Raw genomic sequence first — 23494 nt, forward strand, 5'->3', positions numbered from 1 at the left:
GGGGCGGGTGGAGAAGGGATCTATAGCCCGGGTCAGAACGGCAGACTGGACCGTGGTTATGTGGGAAGCGTTCCCACTCCCCTCCCCTTCACTTCCTCTCGCAGCTCGGATAGTATGCTGACACTAACACATAGTGACTCTCTCTCAGGGGGAGGCTGGGAGGAGAGAAGGAGAGAGGGATGAGAGGAGCAGGGGAAGGATGGATGGATGCAGGGATGAGAGAGGGGAGGCGGGTGCAGGATCACTTTGCTTCATCATCCAACTTTACTACCAGCGCTAGATGAGCGCAGCAAAAGGAGGGGCAACATGGAGAGATAGTGAGAGAGAGAGAGGGGGGGGGGTGTCAGCAGGATGAATAGATGATGGCAAGGCCATGAGCCCATCTTCAGCGTGTAACCTAAATATCTATTTAGTGCATTTCAGCTCATGCATTGCTTTGCAGATCCTGGATTGTGAAGTACATTTCTAATCCGATAGTTTATTCATATTAGCCTAAATAGTGTTATAGGTAGACTACTGATGATTTAGAATGCTCTGTTAATCTGCTGATGCCAGTGCAGATAAGGTGACACACACACACACACACATACACACACACACACACACACACACACACACACACACACACACACACACACACACACACACACACACACACTCACACTCTCACACACACACACACACACACATACACACACACACACACACACACACACACACACACACACACACACACACACACACACACACACACACACACGTGCGTGCCCATATACTGTATATGGTGGTGACACTTTAAATGCATACCTACCTATAAATAGCTTTGAATATTTATCACATTTCAAATGACAGATCAGCTGAATCCTCCAGTCACACTCCCCCCCCCCTGACATGGTAAGCCTTTGCAAAAAATAAAATAAATCAGACTTGCTGTTTTTCACGTGAACTAGATGCTGCACCAACCAAAGCTGATGAGGTGTTAAGACTTCATAGGGGTGTAGGGCTGCTGTCTGCCTCCCAATGCAGTAGCCTAGCGAATAGATTATGGGCTTATCCAAAGGTTTAATTCGCCTGCTTCACATAACCTCAATTAGTCATCCTCCACTGCACACGAAATGCACACTAACCAGTTTACTATACACTCCCTGACTTGCAAAATTAAATGGAGAGATGGTGCATTAAAGGGATAGTTCATCCCCAAAATGACTTATTTTCTATCAATTACTCACCCCATGGAGCCTTGAATTCATGGAGATTTTTTAGTTTTTGTCGCATTCCTAAGCCAATAATTTGATGACCAGCAGAGTCTAGGAGACTCAAAGAGTCTCCATTGAGTCTCCTACCGGAGAGTCCGCTGGTCATCAAATCATTGGTTTAGGAATGTGACAAAAACAAAAAAATCTCCATGAATTCAAGGCTTTATGGGGTGTGGAATTGATATAGAAAATAAGTAATTATTTGGGTGAACTATCCCTTTAATGTAGAAAATGTAATGACATTTCAAGCAGCACGCATATTGGCCTATGTTTTGTACAAACCTACAGGGAGATACTATGCAACTGCAGGCCTACAGGCAGACTTATGCACACATGCGCACACACAGTCTAGTTCTCCATTGTGTGTGCATGCGTGTGCGTGAGTGTGTGCGTGTGCGTGCCTGTGCCACTGCCTGCATGAGGGCGTGCGGGTTCCTCCTATTTTGAGGCGCACGCCCATATAAATGACTTCTAAGCATTTATTATAATAAACCCCTGGCTGCCTATTGAACAGAATGACTCAGGGCTGAGGTGAGGTCTGCCATCGGCGCAGCCGCACAAACCGACTGGCCGAGTGTTCTGTGGTCTCTCTCTCTCTCTCTCTCTCTCTCTCTCTCTCTCTCTCTCTCTCTCTCTCTCTCTCTCTCTCTCTCTCTCTCTCCTCGGCTAAATGAATCAGTAACAGATAGGGATAGAGAAGAGATAGAGGCCGGTGTACTATTTAACAACCCAATAGTTGGTTTGCTATAAAATGCTACATATATTGAACAATTGATTTCTGCATTGATTGATTGATTGATTGATTGATGTAGTTTATTTAGTAAGACATGAGAATAGTACATGACAGTACATAACAGTACATGTACAAATTCACAATACAAGGTCTACTAAACTGGAACTCTCATTAAGCACTAAGCTTGTTTAAGATGAGAACCCCATGTACACAAATCATGATTGCCAGGCAAACAGTGTTATATTATGCTATGCAAACCTCAAGGGTGTGATGTTTGCACGTGTACTTGTGACGTTCTGTGGCAGACCTGGTCCAGTGGTCCCTGTGGACCTCTATGCTGTGGACAGCTGATAGACTGGGCGTTGTGTTTTGGAGAGAGATAATAACACGCACTCTCTCAGAGACACACGCCTATGCAGCCCCAGAGAAACGCGAGCGAAATTCGGTGAAAAACGTGAGATTAGCACTTCACGTGTTAGTCCTACAGCCCATTGCCATTTCATTATACATCAAAGTGCATACAAAATGATTGATGTAGCCTAGACAAAAGATCATTTTAAACACATTATTCTTTGTCAGGCAATTGAGAGGATCTTTCATTCCCACCTAATTACGTGAGGTCCACTTGCACCTGCGTCCCTGTCTGTCTTCATTCAGCATGGCCGTGATGTGTGGGATCATGTTTAACGTCAAATAAAGAAAGGACGGGTGTTTGTTTTGGTTAGACTGTAGACAACAAACCCGAGGGGGAATCACCGCCACCGGACTAATCCGGTTACATAAAATGACACAGAATTTGTGGAGCCCTTTCATCACTAATCCAGTACAACTGTCCTGCGGGGGGATCTGGATCACAACACACACACACACACACTTGTAGCTCCGAGAGCTCTGCATCGCATACCGAGAAGCAGCCCATGCAGGAAAAAAACACACAATTAGTTTCGCTTTGCATTCGACCGGTCCGTGTCGATGTAAACGGCCAAGTCCTCACGTTGCAGCCTCAAATTGGCACAGTGTGTGTGTGTGTGTGTAAGTGCTGCTGTGACGACGCGCTGCTGACGCGCCTTCCACCGCACCACCACCACCACCACCCAACAGAGAGGCGAGGGAACGAAGACAAGGGAACGGACTGGAGAGACGCTTTTCTTTAGTTGAATGTGAACGGAGCCACAGCCCATAGTAGCAGATCCTGCGGTTGAAAACAAAGAGAGATTCTGACTATCAGCATCCCATCCCATCCATCTATCCAGGCTCATCTGATCTGCGGAGAGATGGAGGTACCGGGCTTTGCGCACAATATCACCAGTCCTCTGAGTCCGTGCGAGGGCATGATCAAGAACCTGAGCTTGGACGCCATACAGCTATGTGAACGAGATGGTAAGGATCAGAGCATCATTGTATTCTATGCATATTGTTTTTTATTTAACCTGCTATCAATCACATACAGAGGCGCTGCAGGTATTATTGTGTGTTGGAAGGGGATGATATGGGCCGGTTGTCCAGATGGATGGTGCGCTGGCGCGTGTGTAGAATAGCAGAGAGGGTCTTTAGATGTTTTTGAGTAGCCTAATGCAGTGGTTCTCAATGTGGGGTTTGGGGACCCCCAGGGGTCCTCGAGGGGGTTCCAGCCAGGGGGTCCCCAGCTAAAATACTGGTAACTCTGAGAGTGTACAAATGGAACCAAATGACCCTAACGGGTCCATTTGGTTCCATTTGTACACACTCACACCCATGGCCCTAATGCATAGTAAACTGGGGGTCCTTGAAATGAAACAGTTTGAGTATCTCTGGCCTAATGACCACACTTGCCACGAAAATTGTTGATAGGCCCATGTCCACAAATAATACAAATGAAGAAAAGGGAAGGGATAATAAACTATGGCTACTGTTCCTCAATGAGGTTTCACTAATTCAGCACCATGGAGCCTGGACAGAGGCCATCAGTATCTGTACCTGTGGGCGCTGCTCCCCCTCTCCTTTTAGGTTTCACGTGCTTGGTTTATATTTATAAATACAAAAAAGGTTATTGACCGTCTCTTTAAAGTCCATGAAAAAAAAAACTCAGGGCTCTTGGCTCTGGATGTTAATTGAACAGGCTAAGCTAAAAGGCACTCCCAGCACATTAATCAAAAAAAAATCCAAAAGTGTTGGGATATACTCTTAAATACTATAGGTTGAGGCTCCACCTAAGATTTGATTGACGTTTAATAAATGAATAGATTAAGGACTGTCTGTCTCTAAATCGGATTGTGTTTTCAGTGTACAGATCTGGCCCTCAAGTGATTGTGGAAAAATAGCAAGTCATCATCAGGACAAAATGATGAGAGACTCAAATATGGCTGCACCCATAGAAACTTGTGTAATCTCCGAATCAGAAACACACACACACACACACACACACACACACACACACACTCACTCACTCACTCACTCACTCACTCACTCACTCACTCACTCACTCACTCACTCACTCACTCACACTCTCTCTCTCTCTCTCTCACACTCACACGCAGTCGGAGCACCCATCCACACCCATCACAGTAATTACACAGCACTGATTCCACTTCAGAGTGTGAAATAGCAGGGAGAGCATGCTGATCCCCTTTTTAAATTAAGATGACAGCATTGGCTTTTCAACAAAAAAAAAATGCATGGATGGTTGAACTAAATCTGGAACTATTTAAAAAGTGGACCAGGGCTGCTTGTTTCTCTGGGTTAACACATAGAGTTGACTTGTCTGCAAAACCCATCCTCCCTCAATGGTTGTCTTCATTAAGCCACAAAAGGAGCCCCGGCCAGCCCCACATCACAGTGCAGCCATTGTAGCCTACTACACCGGCTCATCTTCTCTTCTACCGGAGCTGCACCTTATAATGCAATGCAGTGAGATGCTGTTTATAACCCTTTAGTGCTTCGCTGGCTTGATTTTAAAGCTGTTATTTAAGTAATTGAGTAATAGGCTTGCGTTGGCCCCAGCTAATGGACACTAGTTGTCAGTGCCAGGCTGCCAGCACTGTGCTTTGTACCACTGCAGGTTCAGTAGCCTAGAGGGCTTTCTGGTTGGACTGTTCTGTGAAGCACAACAATACAGCGTATTTATCAGTCAAGATTTTTGTGTAAATAGTGTACTTGAGACACCCACATACCCTTTTGTTTGTTAGAGCAACACAAACCACCATTTCTGTACAGCTTCAGGCGAAGAACAGAAAAGGACGTAGGTCTTTCTGAATGCAATGTGGTTTGAGGGCAGGATACTACGTTTCCAGCCAGTACAGTTGAAGCATTGTTCCATTATCGTCTGATTTCCCTATAGATATGTACACTGACAGTGTTGATTTGTGGCTTGCTGTCAACATTAAACCTAGCCCTAACTGGATTTTGTAGTCTAGACCAATTCATACTACCGTAGAGATCTGTCTATGTGGGCGATGTAGTCTGGGATCGATACCCTGAAGCTGCCAACCACTTGCTTTGATGCATATCAGTCTGTCAGTTTAAATGTTCTCCAGAGATAACTCATGTCACATGAGGTTGCCTCCGTGCCATAGCCCAAAGTGTTAAAATGCATGGCTACTCAAGGTTCCTTGGACATGAGAAGCAATTACTTTCTTATAACCCTTTAGCCAGTTGGGTTATAAGGACACATTTTCCCACTATACTATTCAACTATTCTACTGAGCTTTCTAAATATATCCTCCAAATCATAAATATTTCAGTCTTCACATGAGAAGGCTTCTGTTGCTTTGCTGACCCTGATTAAACTCAAGTAGCCTACGTCCGGTAGGCTTACGGTACATTCTGAATTGACCCTTTGTAAAGTCCCGTCCGTGGTTGTGCCCCTCTTCGCACCCATTGGTTACTGTTTCTTGGTTGGACAAAATCCTTTCTCTCCATCCACTACCATTGAAATAACAGGTTTTTCAGTTGCTTCGTGTTGATATTCAGTGTATTCAATTCTTATTTTAAACTTGGTCTCAGTAAAAAGGAACATCTCAGGTCCAGTAGTGACTGGGCATAAATTATGTTTTTTTTTTAATGTTTTAGAAAATTCCACATAAACAACCATAAGGAGGAACCAGGGTAGAACAAGGCAGAAAGAGTATTGTACCCTGGCCTAGTTGCATAGTGTTACAGTATATCCTGTTTAGTGTTGTACCCTGGTTGGGTAGTGTTGTATCCTGGTTGTATCCTAGTGTACCTGGTATTGTACTCTGGTTTGAAAGTGTTGTTTCCTGGTTGGTTAGTGCTGTACCCCAAATGGTGAATATCAGGGTGTTACTGAATCTGCTAATGTGACTAAACTGTTCTGTCACTGGTGGGGTAAAGCTCAGAGAACATGGTAATGAAATGGCTGTCATACAGTAGTATGAGATATCTTCTTTTTCATTGCCCCTCACAGGGCCAACTGAGGCCACCATTTTGTTTTTGTATCAACGTGGGATAATTGAATACACAGTGCACATCTCTCAAGTCATTCGTGCCATTGCCACCGACATTATTAAGTTGCCATGACGGATGGCTGTCGTTACTGTAACGTGTGTGTGTGTGTGTGTGTGTGTGTGTGTGTGTGTGTGTGTGTGTGTGTGTGTGTGTGTGTGTGTGTGTGTGTGTGTGTGTGTGTGTGTGTGTGTGTGTGTGTGTGTGTGTGTGTGTGTGTGTGTGTGTGTGTGTGTGTGTGTGTGTGAGCGCGTGCGCTCTGAGACCTCTATGCTCCAGCTGGGGTACCTTCTTTTTGGCTTTTGTGTATGTGACACAGAGATACACAGAAGGACGGCACGTTCAGCCTGCCGTCCCCCTATTTTCGGCACACAAAGCAGATATAGCTAGATTAGCTACAAGCTCACAAGGCGTCACAATTTTATGAGCCTATAGATCTGTTATTTAGATTACAGTGCTACACAAAGAATGAAATAGGTCCATAGGGGTTTATACATCACCAACTAGTTCTCTCAAGTCTCAAGTTGATCCCTGTCTTGAGCCTACCAATTGCTAGATGATGGCATGTACTGTTGTAATATACAGTATATCACAACTTTAAAGCAAAAGGCATAGCTCCCAATGTTAGTCTTTTGTCTAAAAACGAAAGTGAGCTTGCAATGAGCTTGACAGATTTCAAATTATTTTTAGCATTGGGTTTTTGATTTATGCAGAAAATAAGGTCTGTGGATAACAAAAGCATAATATTTTCTTCTACAATATAAGTTATACCTATTAATATCTCAACTGTAAATGTTTAAGCTGCCTTTCTTTTACTTTATATTTGTTGTGTGGTTCAAAAACATAAAAATTGTTGATTTGTGGCCTTTGTTTGCTCCAGAGCTTATTTTATTAATTTATCCTAATGTAAATCCATTGCAAAGTTCTCCGGAAATATCTGATGAGAAGCAGGTTATGGGTCAGAGAGCTGTTGCACTCTATAGGAGCGTAAATGCCACAGCCTTTCAGAATGTAAGTCCTTAATAATTGTTGTCATACCAAATCAGTCAGGTGACCTGGCTACAAATTAACCCACATAGTACAGTGGCAGGCCACATTAGTATCATTCCTGAGTAAGCGGGCATGGTAGCGTTCCTATATTTTATGTTTGGCAATTGCTTCATGACAATGCTAGTGAGAGACACAGTAAATACTGCTGTCACCTCACTGCCAGACCTCACAGGTTTAATCATGTCTTCCATAAACCTGCTGTCTAAAATGCATATCAAGTAAGTTAATGGAGTTATGCAGAGCATAGTGGAATATAATGTACGCCTTTGTGGTTTATTGCTGTGCAAGTCTTTGAAAATGAAAGGTCTCCCAGCCCCTTTCTCTCGTATGCTTGATCCGGCCAAGTATGGATTTACTTAACCCTTTTAAACGTATGTCGAAGATAGGCCTACTGTGTAATTAAATTCAAAAACTTGGTGGAGCTCCAATGTGCCAGTGTTCTATCATCCAGTGCCACAGGAGAGACTTTCTGCCAGAGAGGGCCATTGAGGGCTTTCACATGCCCTTATCAGGGAAGGCAAATTTTTATGCTAAAGATAGAAAATGACTCATCCCAAGTTAAGAAATGAGAACTTCCTTATACTGTCTCTCCAAAAGGTGTTCAATTCATTTGCGAGGAAAGGTGTGATTACATTCAGAACTCCTCTACAGTAATGTGTTTCTTTCAAACCAGCCCTTTTTGCAGCATGTCTTTCTTGAGTTTCATGTCTTTTTGTTCAAGAGACAGGAGAGGGGCTGAACTCTAGACTACATAGCCAAGATGACAGAGATTTTTTCGGAGCCAGAGAAAGATGCTTTCTACTCTTGGCATCACTTTCCACTCTCTGTATGGTCTCGGTCTTTAGACTTGCATGAACAGGGGTAGGAACAAAAATGAGATTTTTCAAAGGCTGACTTGCCTCGATGCCTATCAGTTGTCTGCTACACTGCACATAATGCTCGGTTCAATTTTAGACGAAAGAATGGATTTTGAAAGTAAGTGCCTTATTATATATAGTTGTACACAGCGGTATCAGTGCTGCTGTCTCCCTTGAAATACTAGCAGCCCGCATCAATAAGTAATCTTTAAAGTAAGAAGCTTGGGCCTTCAAGTATGTACCAGCACTCTCACTCAAGACAGACACAGACTGCTAGTCTGTCTCTCTGCTGCCTACTGCAGTACCATGAGTGCTTTTGTTGTCTAGTCTAGACCAGTGGTTCTCCAACTTGTATATAAATAGATATGCATTTGGCCGCAGACTCCAATCTGAAAAGTGATCGGCTATTTTCAAATAGCCAATGAATATTAGTTAAACAGATTTTTAACACATTTTGCTGGGGATCCCCTGGAACCCCCTCAAGGACCCCTGGGGTTCCCCGGGCTGGACCCCACTTTGAGAACAACTGGTCTAGATAAGTGTTTCTCAAACATTTTCATGTCAAGACCCCCGTATTGATATGTATTAGGCCACGGAAAACCCTTCTGAAAATATTAAAGTTTTTCCACCATTTTCCAGGATTTTTCCAAATGTTTTGAAAACAGAAGATGATACAAGCTTACGACACGACGCGTCATGACATGCTTGTAGATCGGCTGTTAGCCAAAGTATAAAATAGGGTTAAAGTCAGGTTAAACTGGTCCTCATTTTGCTGGTGTAGTGAATCAAACCAATATCCCTGGACTCATTCAGGCAGAAACAGATATTCCACAATATCAAACCAGGTGTGACCGCAACAAATCCTTTTGCAGAGGGCGATTATTAGGATGATCTCTTGTGTGCATGTAAACAAGGTTTCTATTGATCCCTCTGCTGCTACTGCTTTTGCTCACAGTAGCATTGATCTTGCACAGACTAAGGGTCAGTTCCCAATGAGGTCCATTTGATGAGGTCTATCCGGCATACAATGCAGCAGGCTGTGATTCACTTTTATGATGCTGTTGCCACTGCATGTCCAACTATTAGCTGCACTCTGCACGTTGGTTCTCTGCCAACCCAGCGTAATGTGGACCCGAATTCACCCCGGCCCTGCTGCGAGATAGACATGATAAGCATACTTGTTAGGGCTGTCACGATTCCAACATTTTAAGTTGACGATTAATTGTCTGACAAATAATTGCGATTAATGATTTAATTGTGTTTTTGTCATTGATCATTGGAACATATGAATCAAAATGAAATTTCTGTTTGCCTTTTAGGCTTTGTAATCAAAACTCATATGACAAATAACATAAACACTTAAATAGGTATACAAAGAAATGACTGACATATTTAATAATTGTATACAATAGCAGTATACAAAGTATACAAAATCAATAGCAGAAATAGCTGATCGCGTTGTAAGCAGAAATGGCTGATCTACAAGCTTACAATGCGTCACTTTTCTAATTAACACGACACATGCCTACATAATGTTTTTATACAAGGATGAGTGATATTATTTGTTAAAATAAGTCGGCTTAAAAAGGTGGGTACTGGGGTACAGCGACTCTAGTGAGAAATGTATTTAAGATGTACTGTATGAGATATACTGTAAAATATATTTTCTACTGTAGTGCTCTGCATAGTGCAGGCTATATACTGTTGTTTATTATTGATGGTGCTTTTTGTGATGTTGTTCTTCCCATGACCACGTACTCTTGCTGTATCTTACAGTACTTGTTCTTACTCTGTATCTGTAACTGTTCTGTGCTGCCTCTTGTGACTGAAGTTCTCCCGCGGGATAAGGTCTTATCTATCTTATCTAGTCTACAACAGTCTTTCTTAGTAAACTTCTTCAACTTGCCAACTTAACTAGTGGAAAATGTGTGGCAGTGTTGTAGTTTGGTTGCAGAGTGGTGAATTGTTAATAAGCCACTGCATTTAGCTGCAGGAGGAGAGCAGACTGAATGAGCACATAAGTCAAACCGAGTGATTATGCCTCCTCTGTGTCTGATTATGAGGAACGGGAGGCTTTTACTTTCTCCCTCGCCACTTGACCTTGATCCTACGTGGATCCATAATTCCATCCTCATTCCATAACTTCACTCATGGTCCCAGGGGTAAAGAGCAGCTCTATACAAGCTTAATTTCTAGTCAGCATTTTCTGACCAACATGCTACCTGCCTGGTGGTGGGTATGTGTAAGCACCACGGTAAGCACCCGGATTTGAACCAAGGTCTCCTGCATGGGAAAATATCTACCGCTCATGCAAAGGGGAACACACACACACACACACACACACACACACACACACACACACACACACACACACACACACACACACACACACACACACACACACACACACACACACACACACACACACACACACACACACACACACACACACACACCCCTACTATTCTACAAATGCCTTCTAAACCAGTAGTTCTTTCAAGATTTTTCAAAAATAGCAGATGTACAAGCTCGCAGCGCGGCATGAAGTGACGCGCTGTGAGCTTGTATATCTGCTATTTTTGAATAGCCATCGCAGAATATGAGAGAATGAGATAGATGCTTGCTTTTCCTGGTTTGAATGGGTTAAGGCAGAACTACCCTGTTACACATAATCACAGAGAATTGAAAGGCACAATGTTGAAAGGCCTACTAACTGCAGTTTAAAGATAAACATGAGGGCCCCAAGAAATGGTTGATTTATTCAATAAAGACATTTTATTTTATTTCAGCTTAATACCTGGAATAAAGTGTGGCTTGGGTTTGTTGCTCCTATGCAACAGGACAGTTTGTTGATGTGGATATCTGGGCATGGAGAGAGTTATTTTACACAGTTGGGTTTCTCTCACAAGGGTTCCCTTTGATTTCTCCCCAGCAGCGAGCTGTAGCCACGCCTGGAGTGTTGACAGCAAATATTTTTCCCACTGATTACATCACTGTTGGGCATGGCTTTGCAGTGTCCATGTAAATCCCCTCCATTTTGCAGGTTAACTACTGTAGGCAAGCTTTACTGTAAACAGATGATGAAGAGTCAGCATTCTGGCTGTTGGGCTCTAAGAAAGTGCCAGTTGGCGAGTAGACTGGCTCTCTTCAATAGACTTGGATTTGCACAAAAATGGATAGCAGAGATAACTAATTCAACATTTTATTTATTATTTATTATTGTTATTGTTATTAATATTTGGGGGGTGCAAATTCATGTAAGGCAAATGCATCAGCGTCATTCACAGCAGTCCTCAGGTTCTTCTGTATGCTAGTTATCTGTTGAGGTTCTTATTGCTTGTGTTAAGGATACTATTCCTTGTCTCTCCAACTTCTAACCAGTCCTCAGCCATAACCCTTCTTGCAGCACCTCACAACAGGCTAACGTTGTTTCTGAAGCTGTGTTACATTACACATGAAGGTTGTTTGATATATGAGTGTTTTGGTATTCAGTTGCAGTCCACACAAGATGGGTACCGTGAAAAGGTCATGGCTGCCTGCAGAGTGAATCAGGACACCAGTCAGAGATATTAAATCCCACAAAGATGTGAAAGACAGAATGAGCTTGTGAATGACAGCGGTATTGATTTAATACCAATATTACTCTGCATTTCTGTGTTCTTTATCATTCTGCTTGTATTGCAGCCAGATGGAGAAACCAAGGATATTATTATAATTGTATAAGCTTTACAATATGTTATTATTATTATTACTTATTGTTGTAGAGCTGTTAGACAAGGCAGTGGAGCCCCCCTCCCCCCCTCGTGACATTCTAATTTAATCTCCCCACCCTGAATCAATTGTCGAAGACTGTCATCAAGTCTTTTCCTTCTCCAGTGACACTGGATACCTGCTGGGGTGCTGTGAGGTTGACATCACAGGCTTGTACAGTACAAGTCATGCTGACTTGGCTGTCCAGACAGAATGGTTTCCCTACTGTGTCCTGTATTGGAGCTCTCAGTCTGAACCATGACCCATAACTCGGTAACAGCTAGCCATAATTCAGGATTAGGATGTACAGTATTGTATGTCTGCGTCTAGGCTAATTACTGGTTTGCTTTTTATCATTCCTCTCACAAATTCCGTACCCCCAACAACCAAAAAAACATTGTATGCCTCACATTTCCAGATAATAAATCCTACTGTGTGTGTTAATATCCAAGCACTGTGTGTTTAGTTACAGTAGGTTATTTTATCACTTTGTATTCTTAACTATGAAGATCATAAAGTGTTTTGTTTTGTTTTGTTTTGTTTTGTTTTGTTTTGGACTTTGGACTGGAGGAACATAGTGACTGTGTGACCTGTCACCTATCTTTTAGGTAAAGATTACTATTCTAGATTACGTCCTGCTAATTGGCTAACCAGTGATTAGGAGGATAAAAGTAGGTGAGTGACTTGTTTTTCACTTGGGTCATTTTGGGTCATTTGACCCACTGGTTTAACGATAGAATGTAGCCCAAGCTATAAAAAAGTTAGGCAGGGCTATTTAAAACGGTTTTCATCTTTCAAAAAGCAATGTAGGCATTTCTGGTTGACTGTTCCCTAAAAAAATGAATGAAGAGGGAATGCTCCATACTACCCAATTATGTGGAGTTACTCATTTATCAGCTCTTCTCTAAGCTGATGAGTGGAGATGGGTGTTCCATGCTCCACTGCTCGCCCCATTGTCTATTCTCTGGAATCTAATGGCATTGCGCACTACGCCGGAATTCCATGGTCTTGTTTCATATTCATTCTTAGATGTAGGCTCAGCACAGCAAACACATTGTTGCCATGCCAAGTGGGTGTTTATTAGCATGGAGCAAAGTCTATATTCATCGCAATTCTACAAAGCTTGTATTCAGGCACTTGTTTTGGTGTTTCGTATGCTGTGTGTGGTGTGCACTGTAGGGTGCAGGTCTGGGCTGCATGAAACCTACTTATCTCACAGCAGTGCACGGGTTATAGTGTATTGTCTCAGGCAATTTGATATGTGTAAAAGCCCAATTCCACCAAGGCTACCCCACTAACACTATTGCTGAAAAACCTGAGGTGGTGCATGACACATCAGTGAAGCTAGAATTACCCAGATCCAAAGAGCTAAACGTCTTCCTTTCACATTCTACATTTCCAAATGTGCCGATGCTGTCACATGTAGTAGACTAAGCTGCTAGACTATTGCCTGTCATTTCGAAGGCTGAGGCTTTTTCAATACCATCTCTGTGTTGTAGAAAGAGGAGGTACAGTCGTGTTTGAAATATTTAATACCAGCATGTGCTGCTCCACTGATAGGTATGGAGGGGATTAATGTGTTTCTATGGCAACGTGTGGGTGTGTGTGTGTGTATGTGTGTGTGTGTGTGTGTGTGTGTGTGTGACGCCAAGTCCTCTATGAAAAAACGAGGCAGATGTGTCGCCTACTGTGAGTGCTCTCTATGGCACAAAGGCATAATGACTGAGCCACTGAGCCACAGAGGCATTGTGCGTTTCCAGTCTTATATTAAGAAAGATGGCTACAGCCAGATAAATTAGGTAATATTACAAGTTAGTTACTGTACCTATTCCATGCAGCCTTCGGCGAATAATGTATCTATTAACAGGCTTCTCAGAGTTGATGCAGTGGAGTCATTTGGTCACAAGATTATATCGGCATACCTCTTTGAGGCTGTGGATTGGACAAATGTTGTCCGGGATTGTTTGTATTGACCAGTTTTTTTTTCTATTCTCATCGATGTGTTCTCGTTTTGTGTTGTGTGGCCAGGAAATAAGTCCCAGGATAGCGAGATGGAAGAGCTTCCCGTTCCCCAGAGCATCAAGATAAGCAACATCACATGTGACTCGTTCAAGATCTGCTGGGATATGGAGCCACGCGCCAAGGAGCGCATCACACATTACTTCATTGACCTGAACAAGAAGGAGAACAAGAACTCCAACAAGTTCAAACATAAGGTAATGAATGAGCCAATGCAGAAAGCCGAAACATTGTGGCTACATTGTTCGTGTTCTTTGAACACCAAGTTCATATATTGCATAAATACCAGATTGTTGATAAACATAATGGTATAAGAAACAGAATATATTCTACAGTACACTTTTTCAGAGGAAAGCATATGGCATGAAAAAAGTATTGAATCCATAGTGAATAGAGACAGACTTTGGCTTCCCCAAGTAGCTTTTAAAGTCAGTAATTGCTTCTCAGTATTCTCACAACACGAGAGAGATGAATCAGTCTTGCCTCTAAGAACAAGAGGTCATTTACCTTTTTCCATTGCTTGCTGTGTCAAGTTGATGATTGAAGTGCCACATAGGGGGCTAAACACATTGAAAGCACAAATCGATTGAAAGGGAGAGTATATTGGCATTGAAAACATTACAGAGTGAAATTATTCACTGAAATACTATGCAGGGGTCAAAAAGTTAATGTCAGGACATTTCACTACAGCATTGCATTATTTACACTAAACAACACCAGGTGTAAACTGAGTGAAGACGGATTCTTAGTGAACTCCACAAGGGAGGTAATATTCTCGTTAGACTCTTCATAACAAGGCCCGTGTTCAAAGGCTCGACGATGAGCTCCAGCTCCGAGCATTGACAGGCAAATATGGCAGAAGCCAACACTCTCCCAGAGAGTATAATTGCAGCAGCGGCGGGTCAGAGACAGCAGTTCTGAGTAGTTAGGCTAATGAACTGGCTTGGTAATCTTGCAGCCCAGTTTCATCAGCCTCCTGCCTTCTTTCCCACAGCTAAAAGCAAACCTGATAGGAAGTGTTGCTGTCTCTGCTCTGTGTGAAGGTAGACCCCATACCAGTGTTGTTACGGTGGTACACAGGGACGATGTTGGTGGATTAACGGGCTGCCACGGTTGCTAGGCAGGGGCTCCTGTAATTCTCTGGTCCAATCAATGATCCACTAAGGTGGGGACAAGGCTCCATAGCTGACTGTACCGCCGTTGCTCGGGGAGTTAAATTCGTTTTTTGTATTGAACTGGACTACACTCTAATTATTACGTATATGGGTTGTGTACAGTGTTGATTTCGTCGACTAAAACTATGACGAAAAATGTCTCTCAACTACCTTTTTCCACTTTTTTTTCAAACTAAATAAAAACTAAGCTATGATGACTAAAACTATGACGAAATATTATGAAATATACTGACAATTTCGTCAACAAATAAAAACTAGACTAAAATGTTTGGGTGTGACTGGTGGAGAAGAGATCCAGTAGAACTAAAGGACAAGTAATTTTATGTTTGGTTGCGCTCGGGTGTTGCGCTCTGAAAATAGCAGATCGGCTATTTTTGGCATGCAGCTAAGTGAAAATCATTTTGATGCCATCACGGCCCATCAAAAATACATTTTAGTCGACTAAATCAACTGTAGATTTTTAGTCGACTGAAATCTTATGATATTTAGTCGACTAAAATTAGACTAAAACTGAAACATTTCAGGTGACTAAAATATGACTAAAACCAAACCAAATTTTATTCAAAAGACTATGACTAAATAAAACATTTCTGTCAAAATCAACACTGGTTGTGTGATTATATTTATATTCTCTTCTTCTCCCCCCTTCCTTCAGGATGTGCCCACCAAGCTGGTGGCCAAGGCGGTGCCCCTGCCTATGACAGTGCGGGGCCACTGGTTCCTGAGCCCCCGCACCGAGTACACAGTGGCCGTCCAGACTGCGTCCAAACAGACGGATGGTGACTACGCCGTGTCAGAGTGGAGCGAGATCATCGAGTTCTGCACTGCCGGTGAGCGTGCCGGGGATGTGGGTGTACTGAATTATAAACACACAACGTGTGATGGATGGTTTTTTATCCAAAGTTGCCTCAAGGTACCGCGAGAGTGAGCAGTTTTTGGAATGGATGTGACCCCCGTTGCAAATGTGAATCGCTGACCTTGGTCTTCGTCGTCCATGCCTGTCCAAGGAAGAGGAGGGAGGAGATGATGGGGAGAGCCCAAGAGAGGGATGACTGTGTCACAGATAGATGGGGGGGAAAGACGGATGGAAGGATGGGGGAGAATGTCTTGATGGGGCAAAAAGAAAGGATTAGAAGGGGGGGGGGGGAGCATGCTGTCAGGATGCTGAGGTTATTGATGCACTACTGGTGCCTCAGCCAGGGGGGGTGAGAGAGGAGGAAGGGGCTTGTGATAATGGCACGCAGCCGGGGTGGAGGAGGAATTGATTAGAGTGGTTGAAGCGATGAGCTGTAGAGGGGGTGGGGAGTGAAAGAAAGAGAAGGTAGATTGTGGATGATGGAGGCATGTTGATGAAATGCCTTTTATCCTGGACTGTTGTGAGGAAAGCAATAAGCAAGAAAGCTGCTTACATCAACAGCCGCCTACCTGACTGAGCTGCTAGTTACGATTGATTAGATTACAGACTTAAATGTCTAGTCTAGACTCCAACCTATAAAAAGCTTGAGCTTGAGCGAAGTCATGAGTTGCAAAGGCATTTCCAAGAACAGGTTTATTGATCTATTGGTGCAGAAACACATGTCCATGTTCTATATCCAACTATGTGACCAAAGCCTGCACTTTCATGCTTCCCCATTAAGAAAGACCTCATAAAAGAAATCCAGTAGGATCTTACAGTGCCAGATACTCTTACCCCAAGACACTTGCAAGATCATCATTCCACAGCTGAGGGAGACGAGTCCAGGTCATTGGGAGCCTTGGCCAGGTTGTCGTAGGGAAGGGTCAGACAGACGTCCTGTGTTTGTTGATTAAAGTGTCCAGGATGTAGGGCTGGGTGATATCCTGCAGGTTGGGGGATGCCATGCTCTTGATTGCTTTGCATCACTAGTGTTTTGAATTTGATGCTGGCAGCACCTGGGAGACACTGAAGGGATTATAGAAGTGGCAAGACTTCAACATACATGCGTGCCACAGCATTCTGGATCAATTGTAGAGGTTTGAGAGAGCATGCAGGCAGATAAACAAGGATGGAGTTTGATGCTTTCAGCACCCTTGGTTGGGCAGATATGCAGACAGTGACATACTGTACCGTAGATATCCATACATACATATGCACAGATATTGATCATTTATTTTGTACTGTACTTAGTTTTTTTTAAGTAATGGAAAAATCACGGCCCCCTTATGCATTAGAAGGACATTCTAATGCGTGGGCTACATTCTTTTCATTTATTTTTTATATATTTGTTTGTGTTTATTTTATTTGAAAGTGAAATATCCCTTTAACAATCAGCATCCTTTATCACAGTATATCTTTTCCTCCCATTGGCCTGTGTTTATTCACACCCAGAATGTTGTCATCACATGCCCCAGACAGAGAGAAAGATGGAGGGAGGGCATGCCTCCTAGCAGAGATTTGCACTATGAGCACACCTTTCTAGGTATTATTATTTTAAAGATATTTTTGTGGGCTTTTTGGCAGTGTATAGTGGAGCTAGACAGTAAACAGGGAGAGAGAGATAGGGAATGACACACAGCAAAGGTCGTCGGGATCGGGATTCGATGTGGTACGTATGCGCCTGGACCGCTAGAGGTGTTATTGACTTAAACAAAAATGGATCATGTCTTATAAGACAGTGGGGCTCAAACATTTTCATGTCAAGGACCTCTAAATTCATACGTATTTGGACGTGGACCCCCATTTGAAAAGATGTTGTGCCAGGAACTCCCATAAGGGAGGGCTTTTCAAGATTTTTTTAAAATAGACAAAAAAATTATAAAAGTGTTTAAACTGTTCCTCATTTTGCTGGGGGCCCCTGGAACCCCCTCAAGGAGCCCTGGAGGTCCTGGACCCCACTTAGAGAACCACTGTTATAGGGAACAATATGATAATATCATGACTGTATATCTAATGTGTGTCTGTCTGTCTGTCTGTCTGTCTGTCTGTCTGTCTGTCCAGACTACTCCTCAGTGCATCTAACACAGCTACTGGAGAAGGCAGAGGTCATTTCCGGACGGCTGCTGCGTTTCTCCGTCTTCTACAGGAACCAGAACAAAGAGTACTTTGACCATACCAGGTGGGCAGCCCACACTTACATCTATAGAACCACAGCCAAAGAGGACTCAAGTTGTTGTACCCTTAACCTTGTTTGAAACAATTCATGTGTTTTCCAGTAGAGTGAATTGTTTATCAACTAATGAATCACTCACTCAATCAAAGCAATCAATAGGGGAACTACTGTAATTTATTTTAAATTAATCTGTTTGATTACAACTTTTATTGAATAGCCGACTTGTTATATTTTGTTATGTTTACACCATCTGCCTCCGTTTTTTGTAAGGTTAGCTCAACCTGAAGCCTTTCCACTTTGCCTTTGTATATGGTAGAACAATGACTAATGCTTCAGCTCTGTAAAACATGAGTTCCAATGTAGCACATTAATTGGATCTCTACACCTTTATGTTGCCCATTTCTCACACTGAAAAGTTGATGTAGCCTATTCGTGTATGCTAGGTAGGTATTAGGTACACTATACAGTATTATACTGCAAGGTTATAGGGCTGGGCAATACAGTCAGTAAATGAATGTTATCTAAATATTGTGATAAGAGACTAGATATATAATATTGTGATATGACATAAATGTTGTAATTTCCTGGTTTTAAAGGCTGCATTACAGTAAAATAATCTAATCTTCTGTACTTACCTGACCGATTTAGCGTTTTTTTCTTTACCCAGAGTTAGTTATTATATATGATTTATTCATGATTATTTATCAAAACTTTTATTGTCTAAATATGTCCAGTCTGAAAAGTTACAATGCTGAATCTCAATGGAAATATCACAGAGAAACTACAATTACACCGTTCAAAATGTGCATGAATCACCACTTAACACAGTTGGCTTTTTCATGGGATCATGGTGTGCTGCAGGTCCTTGCCATTACTCCAGTCCGTATGCATGTTTAATGGTTGAATAGCATCTCATTCAGAGACAGCTGTCATAGTCAAGCTGTGCTCTCTAGTGATATGCTGTTGATTGAAGCTGTTGATGCTCCGTAGTACGATTGTGTCGCTCGCTGAAAAGAACAGATTTACAAACTACAAACGTGTAGCGCCCTATCGGCTTGAATATCTGTGTTGTGTCATGTGGACAGTCTACAGAACAATGCATAAAATCATGTCCATTGCAAGTTTAGGATTAGCTCCATAAATCCCAAATCCCAAACACACTGCACCTGCTGTTCTGCTGCCAACAGTAATCTGCTAGCAGGCCCAATGTATTACTATACCGATAAATTACACCACTCACAGGATGTACTGTATCCTGGACACAGTTAACTTTTAATTATTGCAGTTCCTGTCAGAACAGCTAAAAATTGAAATGCATGTCTGTGGAGTCTACTTCTTTTTTTTTCTCTTCCTTTTGTCCCCTTCTTCCCTTCTTTTTTTTTTGCAGTCGGCACATAATCTTCCTGTAGCAAACAAGGTCCCTGGGGCTTTTCTTGCAGTGGTCCAAAGCCTGGTGTAATTTCTCCAGACAATATGACACAAATACTGTATGCTCGTGGGAGAAAAAAACTCTTTTAAGTCTGTGATGATTTCAGTTCAGATGTTAGACAACCAAGTATCAGCGAGAGACATACTGTACAGTACATTTGGAGAGGATGACATACTAACTACACGGTATGTCTGGAGGAGTAGCTTATTTTTAGTGGTTTGCTTGAGTCATGCATTTAGGTAGTGCATTTCCTTTTCTTGGTCCCTGCTATACTACTCTGGTGGTATTCCCCTCTCTCCCATCATCCTGTCATGCTCTCTGCTTACTCCACTATGGAGCTTTCTTTTGTTAGAGGTGTATGACGTCAGTCACACTGTGAGTTCTCCGACTTTCACTGCAGCTGGGGCATAAAGTACTACTATAGTAGAAAATGCCTATGTCAAACAGCACCCCCTTGTGGACATTACATTATCTGAATTTCACGTAGCCTCCCCTACCTAGCAGAGTTCATTCCATAAGTCAGAACAATTAGAACTATAATGACAGCCTTTAAAGTGGCAGCAGCAATTCATAATTGGAGCTACAGATCTCAGATGTAGTAGGGGAAGATAAGCAGCCGCCTCCAGCGCACACACATTTGCATCTACTAATTTGAAGCAGGGAGCTTTGTGAACGCTGTGTTTTGTCTGTCTGAGAGTTTGTTATAATAACAAAGGAATGTTGCGGTACACTTAATTACTGCTAGTTTACCTTGATGAGGCAGCCTAGACAAAGAGTGAAATCAAAGCAGAAAAGTAGATGCAGCTTAGGTGTAATTAATGTTTACAGGAGGATAATGCCCCATAATAATTAATGTGTCTGTCTGACTGTCCGCCCACCCCAGGGAGGCGCAGGGAAATAAGATGATGCCATCGGTGAAAGACAACAGCGGCAGCCATGGCTCTCCCATCAGTGGAAAACTAGAGGGCATCTTCTTCAGCTGCAACACAGAGTTCAACACAGGCAAGACGCCGCAGGACTCACCGTATGGACGCCACCGCTTCGAGGTGCTTGCCGAAGTGCTCTTCAACCCCGACACAAACCTGTACTTCGGGGACTTCTACTGCATGTACACAGCATACCACTATGTCATCCTGGTGCTGGCGCCGCGCGGCTCACCCGGGGACGACTTCTGCAAGCAGCGGCTGCCACTGCTCGACATCGCCAACAACCGCTTCCTCACCTGCGAGCGGGACGAAGAGGGCGGGGGAGGCTTGGTGTTCCGCCACGCGGCGGACGTGAACCTGGAGGTGATCTTCACGGAGCCTGTGGACCTGGCACTGGGCAAGGTGGCCGAGATCAGCGGCCACCAGCTGATGAGCCTCTCCACGGCCAGTGCCAAGAAGGACCCTAGCTGCAAGACCTGCAACATCAGCGTGGGACGCTAAAGGAGGTCTGGGAAGATGAGGAGGGCAGGAGGAGGAAGACGGAGGGTAAAGGGGGCGGGTCGGACCTCTTGGATACACACACAGTATAGTTAAACTCACATGCTCAGACGGAGCAGAACGACACAAAGTATCAGATTTGGCAGATGGCAGTACACATCTGGACCATCACCCCCGGAAGAAAACTGTGGAGAAAGAACAAGAGGAAGGTGGACACAAAACACACACACAAACTTAATTCTCCTTTCCATTTAGCAAGATTAACGTAAAAAAATACAATCTCATACAGGCATTAAAGTAGAATACCACACACCATCCATCAAGAGACATTACACTGGTCAATCCATCCCTCCCTCCAAATCTGTATGTCCATCGAGTCAAGCCAACTCTGGCTATTTGACTGAACCCTTTAACTATACTAACCACATAAATGCCCGCTCTCTCCCTCCTTGCATGTGTTCGCTGTTTTAATTTCATTCCCTGTTTTCTTATGTATCTATTTTTTATTTGTCATCCCTCAGTCTCAACGACCTTGACCTGTTTGGACTGATATTCTATTGGTCAACCGCTGTCCATGTGGACAGACACTTGTGTTCTTTTTTATTTGCTTGTCTGCCTTTCTAGAAAAATGTTCCGTTTGTAATTTCAGGGCAGACCAACATAGGTTTTTTTATCTCCTACTTGTGGCAGGGACTGGTACTACAATTTCCTAGGGCTGCAGCATTGATGTTCTTTCGGTCTTCTTTTACACCAAAGGTATAGAAAAAACACACACACAAAACCGTAGAGTCATAAAACTACAGTACTAATGCAACAGCTTCTGAAAGTGTGTTCACCAATAGTGGAAACTATACACTAACCATTAGTAACCTTTTAAGCATGATGCAGTTCTGTGCAGCATGAATTTGAAAACTGTCAGTACCTCCACCATAGCTACCTGTCTTAAACACTTTTTTGTATTATCTTTTTTTTTTTACTTATTCTAGCTGATGGAAAGATAAACAAAGTAGAACCATAAACTGTGTTTAGCAGAGTAAGTGTGAAAAAAATATTTATTTTTTATTGATATATAATATATATATATATAAATATATGAACCAGAAGTGCACAATGTCAAACACTCTGAACATTGTCAAGAATGGCATTTAGGGGGGAAATTAACTGTGCTCACAAAAGAATACGAAGGAGTGAGGGATTGGACTGCAGGAGAAACTTGCACTACTATGCCAACATTTACAGTACAATGCCCACCCCCCCCAGTTAAAACATGCAACTTGAACTGTCACAATTCATATCAACTATGAAATTCCTATTGCATATCATAGCACAATGTATAACTAAAAAGCTAATTGACATGCACAACCATTCTATGAGATTGTCTGACTGATTGTGTAACATTTAAGATGCTCTTGCCAAGATCGCACTTTACAAGAAAAAAATGCAGTGTTTCCACATCAACTCTGTACCATGTTGTACAAAAGCAGTATTTTGGCACGGGAAAAATGTGAAAGCAACAAAGTGCCATAAAATACATGAGCTTAGAAATTGCTAACATGTAACTAACAACAACTTGGTTATTGGTATATTTTGTCATGTCATGAGATGGACTAGTGCTACATGGAGTTTATAATAGGATGTTATAAACATGTCATGTACAACAAGGGGTGTGTTTTAGGGACTAGAATCTGCTGTTGCGACCAGCAGTTCTTCTGGCGTGTCCTTGTGTTGCCATCGCTCCAGACACCAGAGTCAAATGTCATTTAAAGTGCATCAACGTAAGCATGGCATGAAACACCAGCTTCTGACAGGCCTGACAGTTTTTGTTTCTGGAAAACGTAAAAGCTGTTTTCAAAATAAAAGTCCCACTGTGAGTGACTCTCAACCTGTCTTGGTTGAGTCCTGTTGTTTACTGAGCAGGGCGTCCAGTAGACGGAGCTTTGCTTTGAGGTTCTTGTACTGGCAGTACTCCTCTGCCATTGGTCCACGGTCCTCCTTTTGACAAGGCCTTGAAGAAGAAGAAGGAGAAAAAAATAAGAAAGTGAGGCCAGAAGATAGAGATGAAAATATAAAACCTTTTTTTTTATATAATTTCCAGACAAACTGCAGCAGATCCCATAACTGGTCAATAGCCCCTGTGTTGCCTTACTCAGATAGCTTTGTACAGTGTGTATTGTAATAAATAAAAAATAAAAAACATTGTATTTTACTTTGGAGAACTGCTAACGTGTACAGTATGAAAAGATGTGTACAGTTCAGAGCAGTTATCTCCATGTCTCTCTCTCCTGAGTACTTC

The 23494-nt window shown here is 42.7% G+C and overlaps 2 protein-coding genes across 3 annotated transcripts in view; one reads left to right on the top strand and one right to left on the bottom strand.

Annotated features, from left to right (window-relative positions):
- Positions 1–3109: 3109 nt before the first annotated feature.
- On the top strand, positions 3110–22947 carry LOC308101067 (phytanoyl-CoA hydroxylase-interacting protein-like). Its single transcript, XM_080450377.1, has 5 exons — positions 3110–3369; positions 14115–14302; positions 15936–16110; positions 18237–18354; positions 20661–22947. The coding sequence occupies exons 1-5, from the start codon at positions 3264–3266 to the stop codon at positions 21202–21204; spliced, it is 1131 nt and encodes a 376-aa protein (XP_080306503.1). The 5' UTR covers positions 3110–3263; the 3' UTR covers positions 21205–22947.
- The window catches only part of LOC308101066 (protein FAM13A-like), a 49466-nt gene continuing 48915 nt past the window's right edge, over positions 22944–23494 (bottom strand). For both annotated transcript variants that reach the window (XM_080450376.1, XM_080450374.1), the window contains exon 20: positions 22944–23206. In XM_080450376.1, coding sequence (XP_080306502.1) covers positions 23080–23206 — 127 coding nt within the window. In that variant the 3' untranslated portion in view covers positions 22944–23079. The remainder of the gene's footprint in view (positions 23207–23494) is intronic.

This window comes from Gymnoscopelus braueri (assembly GCF_963280865.1).
Source record: "Gymnoscopelus braueri genome assembly, chromosome: 14".
Taxonomy (NCBI): Eukaryota; Metazoa; Chordata; class Actinopteri; order Myctophiformes; family Myctophidae; genus Gymnoscopelus; species Gymnoscopelus braueri.

Coding starts and splice junctions, on each gene's coding strand:
- LOC308101067 (XM_080450377.1), top strand. CDS start 3,264: ATGGAGGTACCGGGCTTTGCGCACAATATCACCAGTCCTCTGAGTCCG. Junction 14,303..15,935: donor CCAACAAGTTCAAACATAAG/GTAATGAATGAG, acceptor CCCTTCCTTCAG/GATGTGCCCACCAAGCTGGT. Junction 18,355..20,660: donor GAGTACTTTGACCATACCAG/GTGGGCAGCCCA, acceptor CGCCCACCCCAG/GGAGGCGCAGGGAAATAAGA.